This window comes from Oncorhynchus keta, chromosome 10 (assembly GCF_023373465.1).
Source record: "Oncorhynchus keta strain PuntledgeMale-10-30-2019 chromosome 10, Oket_V2, whole genome shotgun sequence".
In the NCBI taxonomy this organism is placed as follows: domain Eukaryota; kingdom Metazoa; phylum Chordata; class Actinopteri; order Salmoniformes; family Salmonidae; genus Oncorhynchus; species Oncorhynchus keta.
In genome coordinates this window covers 43,780,610-43,796,385 of record NC_068430.1, presented here as the reverse complement: position 1 = coordinate 43,796,385, position 15,776 = coordinate 43,780,610, and the positions used below count along the sequence as shown (strand labels likewise).

Genomic DNA, 15,776 nt, shown 5'->3' with positions numbered 1-15,776 from the left:
AAACAAAAACAAAGTGGACACCCCGCCTCTGTTTTGGTAAAAAGCTGAGGGATTGGCCTGGAGAATATAGCTCTTAAATACATAGACATAGCTATGGGTGCAAGGACTGACCATCCATGTGGATATCTTTATGTACATATTCTTTATCCCCTTACACTTGTGTCTATAAGGTAGTAGTTTTGGAATTGTTAGCTAGATTACTTGTTGGTTATTACTGCATTGTCGGAACTAGAAGCACAAGCATTTCGCTCCACTCGCACTAACATCTGCTAACCATGTGTATGTGACAAATACAATTTGATTTGATTTGATACCATGATATCAACATGATAGTTTTTACCATGTTTTGAGGCTCGAGTGTGTTTGTTTACACTTACCTTGGTGACAAACATTTGAGTACATCAAGCATATATTGTGGGTTCTGTTGGGGTATGACAGAACTAAACTCATGAGGTATTTGAAGGACCACATTGTCAGTCAATAGGAAAAATCCTTGTGCTCTTTGGTAAACTGTTTATTTTGGAGGACATTTCAGCAGAAATTTTGCAGGTAGGCGGGTTCAAGTCCCTAGTGAGACACCAAGGGAGAACGGAGGGGTGTAATTGCGAGAGGAAATGGCAGAATGATGATTTATTGGGAAAGATGGGTTGATCTGTGGCTGTCTGAAGGGGAATTGATGAGTGTTGGAATAATTATATATACACAAATGTACACTAAAATGTTTGCGGTCCTCCATTCAGGGATGAGGCTGGGATGTTTTGTGTTTCTTATTTATGTTTTGTGGTTTGGTTTCATGCGGTGTGTGCTTGGCCCTGGTAGTTATGGGTGCGCATGGGCCTCCCATTTACATTTTACATTTAAGTCATTTAGCAGACGCTCTTATCCAGAGCGACTTACAAATTGGTGCATTCACCTTATGACATCCAGTGGAACAGCCACTTTACAATAGTGCATCTAAATCTTTTAAGGGGGGTGAGAAGGATTACTTTATCCTATCCTAGGTATTCCTTAAAGAGGTGGGGTTTCAGGTGTCTCCGGAAGGTGGTGATTGACTCCGCTGTCCTGGCGTCGTGAGGGAGTTTGTTCCACCATTGGGGGGCCAGAGCAGCGAACAGTTTTGACTGGGCTGAGCGGGAACTGTACTTCCTCAGTGGTAGGGAGGAGAGCAGGCCAGAGGTGGATGAACGCAGTGCCCTTGTTTGGGTGTAGGGCCTGATCAGAGCCTGGAGGTACTGAGGTGCCGTTCCCCTCACAGCTCCGTAGGCAAGCACCATGGTCTTGTAGCGGATGCGAGCTTCAACTGGAAGCCAGTGGAGAGAGCGGAGGAGCGGGGTGACGTGAGAGAACTTGGGAAGGTTGAACACCAGACGGGCTGCGGCGTTCTGGATGAGTTGTAGGGGTTTAATGGCACAGGCAGGGAGCCCAGCCAACAGCGAGTTGCAGTAATCCAGACGGGAGATGACAAGTGCCTGGATTAGGACCTGCGCCGCTTCCTGTGTGAGGCAGGGTCGTACTCTGCGGATGTTGTAGAGCATGAACCTACAGGAACGGGCCACCGCCTTGATGTTAGTTGAGAACGACAGGGTGTTGTCCAGGATCACGCCGAGGTTCTTAGCGCTCTGGGAGGAGGACACAATGGAGTTGTCAACCGTGATGGCGAGATCATGGAACGGGCAGTCCTTCCCCGGGAGGAAGAGCAGCTCCGTCTTGCCGAGGTTCAGCTTGAGGTGGTGATCCGTCATCCACACTGATATGTCTGCCAGACATGCAGAGATGTGATTCGCCACCTGGTCATCAGAAGGGGGAAAGGAGAAGATTAATTGTGTGTGGTCTGCATAGCAATGATAGGAGAGACCATGTGAGGTTATGACAGAGCCAAGTGACTTGGTGTATAGCGAGAATAGGAGAGGGCCTAGAACAAAGCCCTGGGGGACACCAGTGGTGAGAGCGCGTGGTGAGGAGACAGATTCTCGCCACGCCACCTGGTAGGAGCGACCTGTCAGGTAGGACGCAATCCAAGCGTGGGCCGCGCCGGAGATGCCCAACTCGGAGAGGGTGGAGAGGAGGATCTGATGGTTCACAGTATCGAAGGCAGCCGATAGGTCTAGAAGGATGAGAGCAGAGGAGAGAGAGTTAGCTTTAGCAGTGCAGAGCGCCTCCGTGATACAGAGAAGAGCAGTCTCAGTTGAATGACTAGTCTTGAAACCTGACTGATTTGGATCAAGAAGGTCATTCTGAGAGAGATAGTGGGAGAGCTGGCCAAGGACGGCACGTTCAAGAGTTTTGGAGAGAAAAGAAAGAAGGGATACTGGTCTGTAGTTGTTGACATCGGAGGGATCGAGTGTAGGTTTTTTCAGAAGGGGTGCAACTCTCGCTCTCTTGAAGACGGAAGGGACGTAGCCAGCGGTCAGGGATGAGTTGATGAGCGAGGTGAGGTAAGGGAGAAGGTCTCCGGAAATGGTCTGGAGAAGAGAGGAGGGGATAGGGTCGAGCGGGCAGGTTGTTGGGCGGCCGGCCGTCACAAGACGCGAGATTTCATCTGGAGAGAGAGGGGAGAAAGAGGTCAGAGCACAGGGTAGGGCAGTGTGAGCAGAACCAGCGATGTCGTTTGACTTAGCAAACGAGGATCGGATGTCGTCGACCTTCTTTTCAAAATGGTTGACGAAGTCATCTCGCAATGAGTTGTCAAGCCACGGAGCGGGAGGGGAGGACCGAGCCGGCCTGGAGGATAGGGGACATAGAGAGTCAAAGGATGCAGAAAGGGAGGAGAGGAGGGTTGAGGAGGCAGAATCAGGAGATAGGTTGGAGAAGGTTTGAGCAGAGGGAAGAGATGATAGGATGGAAGAGGAGAGAGTAGCGGGGGAGAGAGAGCGAAGGTTGGGACGGCGCGATACCAATCCGAGTAGGGGCAGTGTGGGAAGTGTTGGATGAGAGCGAGAGGGAAAAGGATACAAGGTAGTGGTCGGAGACTTGGAGGGGAGTTGCAATGAGGTTAGTGGAAGAACAGCATCTAGTAAAGATGAAGTCGAGCGTATTGCCTGCCTTGTGAGTAGGGGGGGAAGGTGAGAGGGTGAGGTCAAAAGAGGAGAGGAGTGGAAAGAAGGAGGCAGAGAGGAATGAGTCAAAGGTAGACGTGGGGAGGTTAAAGTCGCCCAGAACTGTGAGAGGTGAGCCGTCCTCAGGAAAGGAGCTTATCAAGGCATCAAGCTCATTGATGAACTCTCCGAGGGGACCTGGAGGGCGATAAATGATAAGGATGTTAAGCTTGAAAGGGCTGGTAACTGTGACAGCATGAAATTCAAAGGAGGCGATAGACAGATGGGTAAGGGGAGAAAGAGAGAATGACCACTTGGGAGAGATGAGGAGCCCGGTGCCACCACCCCGCTGACCAGAAGCTCTCGGGGTGTGCGAGAACACGTGGGCGGACGAAGAGAGAGCAGTAGGAGTAGCAGTGTTATCTGTGGTGATCCATGTTTCCGTCAGTGCCAAGAAGTCGAGGGACTGGAGGGAGGCATAGACTGAGATGAACTCTGCCTTGTTGGCCGCAGATCGGCAGTTCCAGAGGCTACCGGAGACCTGGAACTCCACGTGGGTCGTGCGCGCTGGGACCACCAGATTAGGGTGGCCGCGGCCACGCGGTGTGGAGCGTTTGTATGGTCTGTGCAGAGAGGAGAGAACAGGGATAGATAGACACATAGTTGACAGGCTACAGAAGAGGCTACGCTGATGCAAGGAGATTGGAATGACAAGTGGACTACACGTCTCGAATGTTCAGAAAGTTAACCTGTTCAGGATACCACGGTTTACTGCCCCTTCTGGAGGATTTGGGTACCCATATAAAACATGATACATTTTTGTCAAAAGTTGCTAATATATGCAAATAAAAAATATTATCGAATAGAAAACACTTTAAAGCTTTTAAAACCGTTTAAATTATGTCTCTATGTATAGCAGAACTCTCAAAATCTGCATTTTCCCAAAATATATCTTCTCATCTGAAAAGTTGGGTCACCTTTGACCTCATCGCAAACACCCTTCCCAACCAGTCACAGCACCCGGAAGAGTCTCCACGTGTTCAGCGTGATCTCAGCTTTCAATGGGACTTCACATTGTGAGAATCGCCCGCTCGCGAGAGTTTGAGCACGCGGGAAGCTCTCAGTCACTCAAAAAAACCTGTGCGCAATGGTCAAGTCCTCTCTCTTTTCCAAGATCGATTGAACAGTGCTTGTGTTTCTGTTTGTTCTCAAAATTGCTGTACACCTTTATAACATGTTAAAGCTTGATTATGAAGTTAGTTTGACAAGTTTACTGGACATATTATATATACTTTCGAAGTTTTGGTGCGCAACCACTTCAATTTTGACTACATTTTTACCAAAATCAGGCTATTTTGAGAACCGAAAGACGCAGACTTGAAAACTGAACGCTAATTTGGTGAGTATAATCCCTTACAGGTCGTTTGATGGAAGAATAACAAATGTAAGGGAATATTTAATGTATTCATTTTGGGTTTCTGTTGACTCCAAGATAGAGGAGTCATTATGCTACTGTGGGAGCGCCGACTCCATATTATAGTCTAGTGAACGCAAAATGTAACGTTAAAATTAAATGTAACAATGCAATTGCATTTAGAAGAAGTGTATCTTGCTATACATATGTAAAACATGCATATTTAGTCAAAGTTTATGATGTGTATTCCTTGTTAGCTGACGTTATCTGCCGGGGCTATCGTCATTTCTCAGGACATTTGGGTAGCATTTTTGAACGATGCATCATTGTAAACAGAGATTTATGGATATATATAGCATATTATTGAAAAAAATGAATGTACTGTGTAACATGTTATATTACTGTCATCTGATGAAGATTTCAAAAGGTTAGTGAAATGATTTTTCTTTTAATCCTGCGTTTGTTGATTGCATATTTTTTCCTACTTGGCTATGCTAATGAGCTATGTCTGCGGTGGTGGTTTGACATAAATATGTGCTATGTTTTCGCCGTAAAACATTTTAGAAATCTGACTTGCTGGCTAGATAAACAACTTGTTTATCTTTCATTTGAGCTATTTTACTTGTTACTGTGTGGAGGTTAAATATTTTTAGGAATATTTTTGCGCATTGTGCGTTATGGTAATGAGCTTGAGCTGTAGTCACGCTACCCGCAGAGGAATTAAACTCCCGAGCTGGTTAAGCTTACGTAGCAAGAATCTTATTGACTAAAATGATTAAAATGATACAGTACTGCTGAAGTAGGCTAGCTGGCAGTGGCTGCGTTGTTGACTTTGTAGGCTAGCTGGCAGTGGCTGCGTTGTTGACACTACACTAATCAAGTCGTTCCGTTGAGTGTAATAGTTTCTACAGTGCTGCTATTCGGGGGCTAGCTGGCTAGCTAGCAGTGTTGATTATGTTACGTTGCGTTAAAAGAACGACAATAGCTGGCTAGCTAACCTAGAAAATCGCTCTAGACTACACAATTATCTTTGATACACAGACGGCTATGTAGCTAGCTATGTAGCTAGCTACGATCAAACAAATCAAACCGTTGTGCTGTAATGAAATGAAATGAAAATGTGATACTACCTTTGGAGCGAACCGGAATGCGACCGGGTTGTTGAGTGCGGAAGTTCTATTCAGTAGACGTTGGCTAGCTGTTGGCTAGCTAGCAGTGTCTCCTACGTTAAGGACGACAAATAGCTGGCTAGCTAACCTCGGTAAATTAAGATAATCACTCTAAGACTACACGCTCTAAACTACACAATTATCTTGGATACGAAGACAGCAAAGACAACTATGTAGCTAGCTAACACTACACTAATCAAGTCGTTCAGTTGAGTGTAATAGTTTCTACAGTGCTGCTATTCGGTAGACGGTGGACGTTTGCTAGCTGGCTAGCTGCTGGGCAGATAGCAGTGTAGACTACTGATTAGTCCTTCTTTTGTCCTTATTTTGTCTTCCTTTCTTCTGTTAACTAGATAATTCTTTGTAAGCTAGCTGCAATAGAATGTGTTTAAGGTTATTGTTCTGATGAAAGGTGAATTTGTCTCCCAGTACCTGTTGGGAAGCAGACTGAAACAGGTTTTCCTCTAGGATTTTGCCTGTGTTTAGCTCTATTCTGTTTTTTTTTTTATCCGAAACAATGACCAATGAGAAGGATACCCATAACATGATGCAGCCACCACCATGCTTGAAAATATGAAGAGTGGTACTCAGTGGTGTGTTGTGTTGGATTTGCCCCAAACATAACACTTTGCATTCAGGGCATAAAGTGCATTTCTTTGCCACATTTTTTGCAGTTTTACTTTAGCGCCTTTTTGCAAACAGGATCCGAGTTTTGGAATATTTTGTATTCTTCAGAGGCTTCCTTCTTTTCACTCTGTCATTTAGGTTAGTATTGTGGAGTAATTATAATGTTGCTGATCCATCCTCAGTTTTCTCCCATTACAGCCATTAATCTTTGTGACTGTTTTAAAGTAAAACCTTTTTTTATAATAATAATAATAATAATAACTCGTATTTATAAGTTATATTCTTCAAGAATCAATGGGTACATACTGTATATATATCGTTAAATCCCAAAATCATAATTAAGTCCAAAAATGGTTGTAGCAATTAAGGATTTTAGCTTTAACACACATACCAATTCAATACATAAATAACACTACAACACACAAAACGCAACAAACACTTTCACACAAAACACAAATCCGGCCTGAGATTATTCCGACTATTTGGGCCACTCCGGGATACCTCAGCCATCAAACAACCAGTTCCACTTGAGGACAAAAAAATGAGTTCAGCTCTACTTAAAAAAGAAATATAATCTATATTTATACATTTACAGACAATTTGAGTGAGTCGGACTCATCGGGAGGGTAAAGTGACTAGGTTTACCATTCAGGCCGGGGGCCACGACTCAACTAAATGGATCCGTTCATTCAGAAGGAATAAGGGAATGTATGACGGAGCATCCACAAACACATTGTTATTCATAAAACAAATACTCTGGTTACTTCGCTCTCTGTTTTCTCCCTGGCAGGAAGTCAGGCAAGCAGGCAGTTTGTTCCTGAAATATGCCTCAGAGAATGTCCCAAACTAATGGCCCCCAGGCTAGGTAATGGCCCCTCAGGCTGTAGAATAGTTCCATTACTTTCTCTAGGGCTCTCTGGGTGGTATTATGGTAGCACTCAGAAATTGAGCTATTTATCTCTGGCTATAATATAGCATTGCCACATACTGAAGCAGGAGCTGATTCCAAGGCTAATGTTTCAAATGTGCCCCTGCCTGTCTCATATTTACTGTTGATATGCACATCTATAATAACACAGACAGTTTAATATGACAAGCTGCAGAAGGGAGAAGTGGGATCCAGAAAACTAAAATGACATTATACAGGTCTAAATATGGTGAAGAATATCTCAAGTGCTAAAAAGAGGATTATAAACTTGGTGGTTCGAGCTCTGAATGCTGATTGGCTGACAGCCATGGTATTTCAGACAGTATAGCAGGGGTATGACAAAACATGTATTTTTACTGCTCTAATTACGTTGGTAACAAGTTTATAATAGCAATAAGGCACATCAGGGGTTGGTGATATATTTTCAATATACCACGGCTAAGAGCTGTATTCCAGGTACTCTGCTTTGCGTCGTGCAAATAACTGCCCTGAGCAGTGGTATATTGGCCATATACCACTCCCCCTTGGGTCTTATTGCTTAAATCTGCCCCTTGTTCCAAAGATTGGGCTATACAGAGAGTTCTACTCACCAGTGTGGACAGAGAAAGGCCAAAGGCTCTTCTCTTCCCCGCTAGTCTTTGAGGAGCGTGTTGGGCTCTGGGGAATCTGTATCTCTCTCTCTTCTGTGTCATTCTTGGGCTCCACAGTGGGCCCTGTGTTACTGTCCACTCTGACCAGTTGGTCCTCCCCTCCACTTATTGGCACTGTGGTGCTGTTAGCAACAGGCTCTCCCTGCCCCTGTCCTTTCTCTTTGGCTGTGGCTGTGGGGGTGAGGGCGGAAATTGGCTCTTTGACCACAGTGTCATTTAGATGCATCTCCACCTCATCAGGCGTTGTCTTGTTATTCTTCTTCCTCCTCCTGTCGTCTTCCCCTTCATCCTCCTCTCCCTCTCCCTCCGCCTCGTTCTCCCTGTCCACCCCCGCCTCTTTCTCCTCAGTGGGGGTGTCCGTGTCAGAACCACCCTGTGGGGCTGTGAGGGGCTCGGTGGAGGCCTGGGGCTGGGCAGGCTGGCGGCTGGGACCCGGGCCGGGGTTAGACCCAGGGCTGGCTGCAGGGGCCTGGGTGGGCCAGAGAGAGCCAGGCAGGGAGGAGATGACCCCTCCGCTGAAGCCCAGGCCGGCCAGAAGGGTGCTGGTTACCACCGATGCTACCGTGGCCTGACTGCCGCTGGACGAGGGGCCCATGCCCCCTGTAGCCATAGAGACGAAGGAGAAGGGGAGGCCAGAGGAGGTCCAGGTAGAGGATCCGGAGCTTATGGGAGCCATGTCTGCCGAGGAGGCTGGGGAGACAGTGGGCTGGGGGAGGGAGGGAGAGACACAGAGAGCGTGAGAGACAGAGACACACAGAGAGAGAGAGGGATACAGAGAGCGAGAGAGAGAGAGAGAGAGAGAGAGAGTGATAGTCAGTATCACATCATATCAAATCATGATGGCACATCACAAAATAAATGACTATGTCGCCATCGTCTGGACAACACAAATGATGTCCACTTCCCTCACCATTCCAGTTTTCACTATCCGTGTTCCCTCAAATATCCTGGTGGTGTTAGCTGGAATAGCAAACAGAGGAAAACGTTAGACATGCATTTGAAACAAAGACAAGTGTCTGCTGTTAGTATTAAAGTAACTCTAATCATTTTGAAGGTCAAGATTATTTGGAGGTTAGGATTATGTGACTCCATTCATAGGGCTGTACTGTATACGCTGTGGTATGGTGTGTGGTGTGATTACCTCTGAAGAGCAGTGTCTGGCTGAAGTCACTGCGTAGGTCTCTCTGGCACACCGCCTGGACTCTGAACAGATACAGGATGTCTGGAGACACGTGGGTTATCGCTGCCTTCTGTAAATTGATCACAGCGAGAGAGAGAGAGAGAGAGAGAACGAGAGTCAAGAAGACAGACTGCCACTGAGACCTGTAGATATGGGCTAGCCACACTACAGTACATCAAAGGCCTAAGGAAACAATTCACATATGATTTACAATCCGTGAGTATCAATACTGGCAGCTCACAGCCATGTGAGGGATCTATGGCATCTGCTTTATCCTCACCTAACCCCTACCCCTCTTTGTGTCCTCACGTACCCCTCACTGTGTCCTTAAGACCGCAAGACCCTCCAGCGGGTGGTGAAGACGGCCCAGTAGCTCACTGGGACCGTGCTCCCAACCATCAAGGACATCTACTCGAAACAGCATCGTCAAGGAACCCACACCCCAGCCACAAGCTGTTCCCTCCCTTACAGTCAGGCAGATGGTATCGGAGCATGAGGTCTGATACCGACGGACTCAGAGACAGTTTCTATCCACAAGCCATTAGACTGCTGAACACTTGAACGGGACTGACCACCTGCTCTGATTCTCCGCACCTTAGCACACATGCACTCACGTGCACGTGCACACGCGCGCGCGCGCGCACACACACACATTCATGCTACACACACACATCACAACTGCTGCTACTAGACTCTAATTATACAGCTCAGTTTATATACTTGACCACCCTTCCCCAATACACATGTAAAAATTGGACAATAAATTGTGCCTTCCTGTAATTATACTTATGCTAAAATGTTTATTCTATTCTACTGAGCCATTTACTTTATGTACGCATTCTTACCTTCTATTATTTCTTAATGTTGTTGCGTTGTGGAGAAGGAAGCACTTCGTTGGACGATGTATACCAATGCGTTTCCCCGCACATACGACTAATAAAAGCCTGAAACTGAAACGTACCTATCCCTCACTGTCTGATGCAGCAGAAGCCATTCTGGTTCAAGTTAATTCTATTAGAGATGGTCTCCAGAATGGAAGGTTATTGCACTGGCCGAAGGGGAGATGAGAGAAGGGGGAAGTGAAACTAAGGGCTTGAGTGGTTTTCAATTGATTCAATTGTGATTGCAGGAAGCCTGCGGGTCCCTGATGTGACCCTGATAAGGGGGTCCGGCTACGGAGATTGAAAATAAAAATGAAAATGAAGTGGGCAGAGAATAGAAAGAGGGGGCTGACGAGAGGGAGGAGAAGGAGGGACTTGGAAAAGGAAGAGAGAGAGAGAGAGAGAGAGAGAGAGAGAGAGAGAGGGGGGGAGAGAGAGAGAGAGAGAGAGAGAGAGAGAGAGAGAGAGAGAGAGAGAGAGGGTGGTGATTGAGTGTAGCCAAAGAGAGATTGATGTCAAGGAAATGTCGTCTCTCTTCAGACAGCGTCTCTCCTGCTGTGTATGTTTATTTAAATGAAATGATCGTTCAAAGCCTCCTCTGTCTGGCCTCATCACAAAATGTATTTTTAGAGTATGAAAGACATCAGAGTTGGGCGCTTTCGTCTCCATTTGGCACGTCTAAATAATCAACACATCCAAGTAACTAATGTGAGGGCAGGAAATATATCAACAAGCAGACTGCCATGATGTCTTTAAATATAAAAAACATGACTTCACCCAGTTCACAGGTTATAGTCACCGTATCAGACTCTCACCTCTCACTGACACTGGAGGGAGTTGAGCCCACCAACAGACACATCACAGTGGGAGTCATCAGTGCAGTGTGTGTGAAACAGGCTTGGAGTGTTTATTTCCAGCCAGGTGACTGTGACCGACTGACAGACTCGTTTTTTTGTGGTCGACCTGAACTGACCAGGACCTAACTATGGGCTATAACTTGGACACGGAGTTGCTCCTGGTCAGATCACAAGATTAGTGAAAATTCCTGGTCCTGAGTATGGCAGCTGAATAGTTTCTTCCCGGGGGAAAACTCTAGTTTTCTTGTAAACTGTAACAGTGTTGTCTATCTGTGTCTCACCATGTTCTGGTCCCCAGTCTTGGTGAAGGTCTTCTCGTAGGCCACATCACTCTTCACCCAGCTGTAGGAGACCATGAAGCTGGTGATAGGCGGGTGGTAAACCATGAGCGGGCGCTGCCAGCTCACCACCAGGGCAGTGCCATTCAGAGGCTGGATCTTCATGTTGACCGGGGCACTGCTACAGACTGGTGAGGAAGGGAGAGGGACGGAGGGGGGAAGAATGAGGAGAGGGATGGATTGAGAGAGGAGAGAGAGGAGAAAAAAGGTAAGCCAATGAGTCATAAGTCACATCAAAACCACCTTGGGTGGAAGAGAATATAGAAGAGAGAGAGATATAAGAAGAGGGGAGAGAGAGAGAGATAAGAAGAGGAGAGAGAGAGAGAGAGAGAGAGAGAGAGAGAGAGAGAGAGAGAGAGAGAGAAGAGGATAGAAGAGAGAGAGATAAAATAAGAGGGGAGAGAGAGAGATATAAGAAGAGGATAGAAGAGAGAGAGAAAAGAAGTGGGGAGAGAGAGAGATATAAGAAGAGGGGAGAGAAAGAGATATAAGAAGAGGGGAGAGAGAGCGATATATATAAGAAGAGGATTTAAGAGAGAAGGATAAAAGAAGAGGGGAGAGAGAGAGATGTAAGAAGAGGGGAGAGAGAGAGAGAGAGATAAGAAGATGATTGAAGAGAGAGAGATAAAAGAAGATGATAGAAGAGAGAGAGATAAAAGAAGAGGGGAGAGAGAGAGAGAGAGATAAGAAGATGATTGAAGAGAGAGAGATAAAAGAAGATGATAGAAGAGAGAGAGATAAAAGAAGAGGGGAGAGAGAGAGAGAGAGATATATAAGAAGAGGATAGAAGAGAGAGATAAAAGAAGAGCGGAGAGAGAGAGATATGTAAGAAGAGGGGAGAGAGAGAGAGAGAGAGAGAGAGATATAAGAAGAGGATAGAAAAGAGAGAGATAAAAGAAGAGCGGAGAGAGAGAGAGAGAGAGATAAGAAGAGGGGAGAGAGAGAGCGAGAGAGATGTAAGAAGAGGGGAGAGAGAGAGAGAGAGAGAGAGAGAGATATATAAAGAAGAGGGTGAGAGAGAGATATAGAAGAGAGAGAGATAAAATATATAAGAAGAGAAGATAGAAGAGAGAGAGATAAAATAAGAGGGGAAAGAAGAACGAGAGAGATGTAAGAAGAGGGAGAGAGAGAGAGAGAGATGTAAAGAAGAGGGGAGAGAGAGAGAGATGTAAGAAGAGCGAGAGAGATGTAAGAGAGAGAGAGAGAGAGAGATGTAAGAAGAGAGGGAGAGAGATATAAAGAGAGAGATATATATATATATATATATATATATATAAGAAGAGGATAGAAGAGAGAGCGATAAAGGGCGGAGAGAGAGAGATTGTTTTTCTTACAAATGAAGCAATGGTGACACCGACAAACAAACAGGTAAAAATAGAAGGCCTTGCTCGGAGCGGCGGACTGCTGGCTGTGTTCACATCATAGCAGTCCGATCTGATGATGGCAAGCGGCGTGTGTGTGTCTGTGTGGTTGTTATCTCTTTATCGGGACCTAAAATCCCCAAAAGGCCCCACAAGGATAGTAAAACATGGAATTTCCCACATCCCCATGAGGACAAAGGACAGTGGTGGAAAAAGTAAAAGTGAAAGTCACCCAGTAAAATACTTCTTGAGTAAAAGTATATGGTTTTAAATATACTTAAGTATCAAAAGTAAATGTAATTGCTAAAATATACTTTATTATAAAAAAAGTAATAGTATGAATCATTTCAAATTCGTCATATTAAGCAAACCCGATGGCACCATTGTCTTGTTTTTAAATGTATGGATAGCCAGGGGCACACTCCAACACTCAGACATAGGGCGTGTTCGTAAATTCGCTCTGTCTATATACTCCGATTTCAGAGCCCTCTCGTCTGAGTGTGCCAGAGGGCAGAATAACAGATTCATTTATGAACACTCAACTCTCCTTGAATACGGCCGGTGTCAGTAAACATCTGCAAAAAAAAGTGTCATTCAATTGTTTGTCAGCAGCACAGTTACAGTCTGGATAACATGAAATTGAAAATAACCAACTCAAGAGTAAAACGGTCAGAGTGAGGTCTTCCCTCATTTGTGTCTGGAAGTAGCTAGCAAGTTAGCCAATGATAGCTTCGGTGCTTGACTACTGTTGTGAGGTCAGAACGCTTGAATGAGCCCTACTCCTTGGCCAGAGCATCCAGTGTGCGCTCTGAACGCTCCGAGAGCGATACGAATTAATAATCTGACAACGCTCTGAATTCTCGGAGCGCCAGATTGAATTGACGAACACACGTGTAATTTACAGCATTTGTGTTTAGTGAATCCAACAGATCAGATGTAGTAGGGATGACCAGTACGGATGTGTGAATTGAAAAATGTTCCTGTCCTGATAAATCCTTCAAAATGTAACGAGTACTTTTGGGTGTCAGAGGAAATGTATGGAGTAGAAAGTACATTATTTTCTTTAGGAATGTAGTGAAATAAAAATAAAAAGATGTCAAAAATATAAATAGTAAAGTAAAGTACAGATACACCAAAAAAACGACTTATGTAGTACTTTAAAGTATTTTTACTTAAGTACTTTACACCAATGCTATTTTAACCTTAAGGGCTAGGTATAGGGTTACAATTCGAGTGAGGGTTCTAATTAGGGTTAAGGAAATGGGTTAGTGGTTAGGTTCATGGTTAGGGTTGTGTGTGTGTTTGTGTGCGTGCGTTTGTATGCATGCGTGTGTGTGTTACGTGTGTGGGTTGCAGGCAGGCAGCCTGAGGAGTAGCTCAATATTTTATTACTGTCTGACTGCTGACTCATCCAGCTGTTGGTTTCCTGAGGAGTAGCTTCAAACAGACTGAAATAACACATAAGCTTATAAAGACACTAGCCCCAGGCCTCAACACACAGGGCTCTGGCATAGTCCAACCAACCAGTCTCTGGGGTACTGGATGGAGGGATGGAAGGAGGAGGGATGGAAGAAGGAGGGATGGAAGGAGGAGGGATGGAAGAAGGAGGGATGGAAGGAGGAGGGATGGAAGAAGGAGGGATGGAAGAAGGAGGGATAGTGAGATAGAGGGGTGTAGATAGATAGATAGATAGATAGATAGATAGATAGATAGATAGATAGATAGATAGATAGATAGATAGATAGATAGATAGATAGAGCCATGGAGAGATGGAGGAATGGAGAGATGGATGGGTGGAGGAATAAAGAGATGGATGGAGAGACCCGTGGCTGTCGACTGGAGGAGGACAACACACATCTACAGACTGCCTCCTCATTCATGTTTTCCTTTTCATGAGGAGGCTTATATTTGAACTGATATTTGAAAATAAAGGAAACCTTAACTTGACAACAAATGAGATATTGGCAAAACAAACTAACAGTTAAAACTAAGTAAATATAAATAAACATATCTAGTAATGGCACAATGAAGTCAACTGTTCGCTGCTCTGGCACCCCAATGGTGGAACAAACTCCCTCACGACGCCAGGACAGCGGAGTCAATCACCACCTTCCGGAGACACCTGAAACCCCACCTCTTTAAGGAATACCTAGGATAGGATAAGTAATCCTATAAAAAAACATCTAATAACACTAATCTATTGCTACACTATACAGCTCTCCTCTCTTCCGGCTCACAAGAGCCATAACTACTTATCTGGCTGCAATAAAACCATATCACTTTGTTTACATGAGAAATTGAACATCATGACACATATTCTGAGCGGTGGTACAAGTTGGATAACACAAGGCTTGGTTTGCAATGGCTGCAACAGTGAGACCAAGAGGCATAAATACAGATTCAAAGGAAGTAGTACACACATTCAGAATCACTCAAGGGGAGCCACTATTACACCGATGGTAAGGCAAGCTGTCTATTCTATAACCATTGCCATTTCCTGTGAATGAAGGAATCCTTGAGCAGTACTATACATAACCTCAAGGTGGTGCTGTAGGCCACAGTATGGGCACTGGACAGGGATCTAATATCATTATGTGTTTTATTGAGGGTGTGTCTGTCTGTCTGAGATTTCTCCCTTTTTCCACTACAGATAAAATGATACGAAAGAGGTGTGAATAGTCAGGTTTATTCAACAAATGCCGTTTTTGGGGCAAAAAACGACAACATTGCGGCATGTGTAATGGAAACGGCAGCTATATGAGAAGTGTTCTAAAGGTCGACACTGTTTTTATCTGTTTAACAGGGGTGGATTGTTTTGTATTGCGACAAATGGTGATGGAAACAGAGTTTAAAAAAATTAAAATAATGATTGATTCCAGAATAATGATTGATTCCAGAATAATGATTGATTCCAGAATAATGATTGATTCCAGAATAATGATTGATTCCAAAATAATGATTGCAGAATAAAGGTACATGATGTCATCCCGTAACTATAAAGCCCCACTCCACATTTCATTCTAAATACCTACTGGTCGCTAAATCCATTTTTATTATATTTTAAACTCGGCTCTAAAAAAATAACATTTCTTTGCAAGACAAGGATTGACTTGACTTTCAAGAATCCCTGAAACGCTTTGCCTTGCTTGGCTTCTCTGGTTGGCTGGCTGGGTGGAAGTTTCACCATCCAATTATTTCAGGTCTACAGGAGTGCAAGCTTCCCCATGGCACGGTCCGTGGTGATATTATTAGAATATGGAAAATATGAGTCTGTTCTTGTATTCTACCCGTGCTGGCTTTTGCAGGCTTCCTGAGATATGAAACAGATAAGTGGGA

At 44.8% G+C, this 15,776-nt stretch overlaps 1 protein-coding gene across 1 annotated transcript in view; it reads right to left on the bottom strand.

Annotated features, from left to right (window-relative positions):
* Positions 1–15,776, bottom strand: part of LOC118388806 (receptor-type tyrosine-protein phosphatase gamma-like) — a 309,742-nt gene that overhangs the window by 33,111 nt on the left and 260,855 nt on the right. Inside the window, exons 9-12 of the mRNA XM_035778287.2 lie at positions 11,023–11,207; positions 8,965–9,073; positions 8,734–8,783; positions 7,764–8,529 (exon numbers count right to left, since the gene is read on the bottom strand). Of these exons, the coding sequence (XP_035634180.1) occupies positions 7,764–8,529; positions 8,734–8,783; positions 8,965–9,073; positions 11,023–11,207 (1,110 nt within the window). The remainder of the gene's footprint in view (positions 1–7,763; positions 8,530–8,733; positions 8,784–8,964; positions 9,074–11,022; positions 11,208–15,776) is intronic.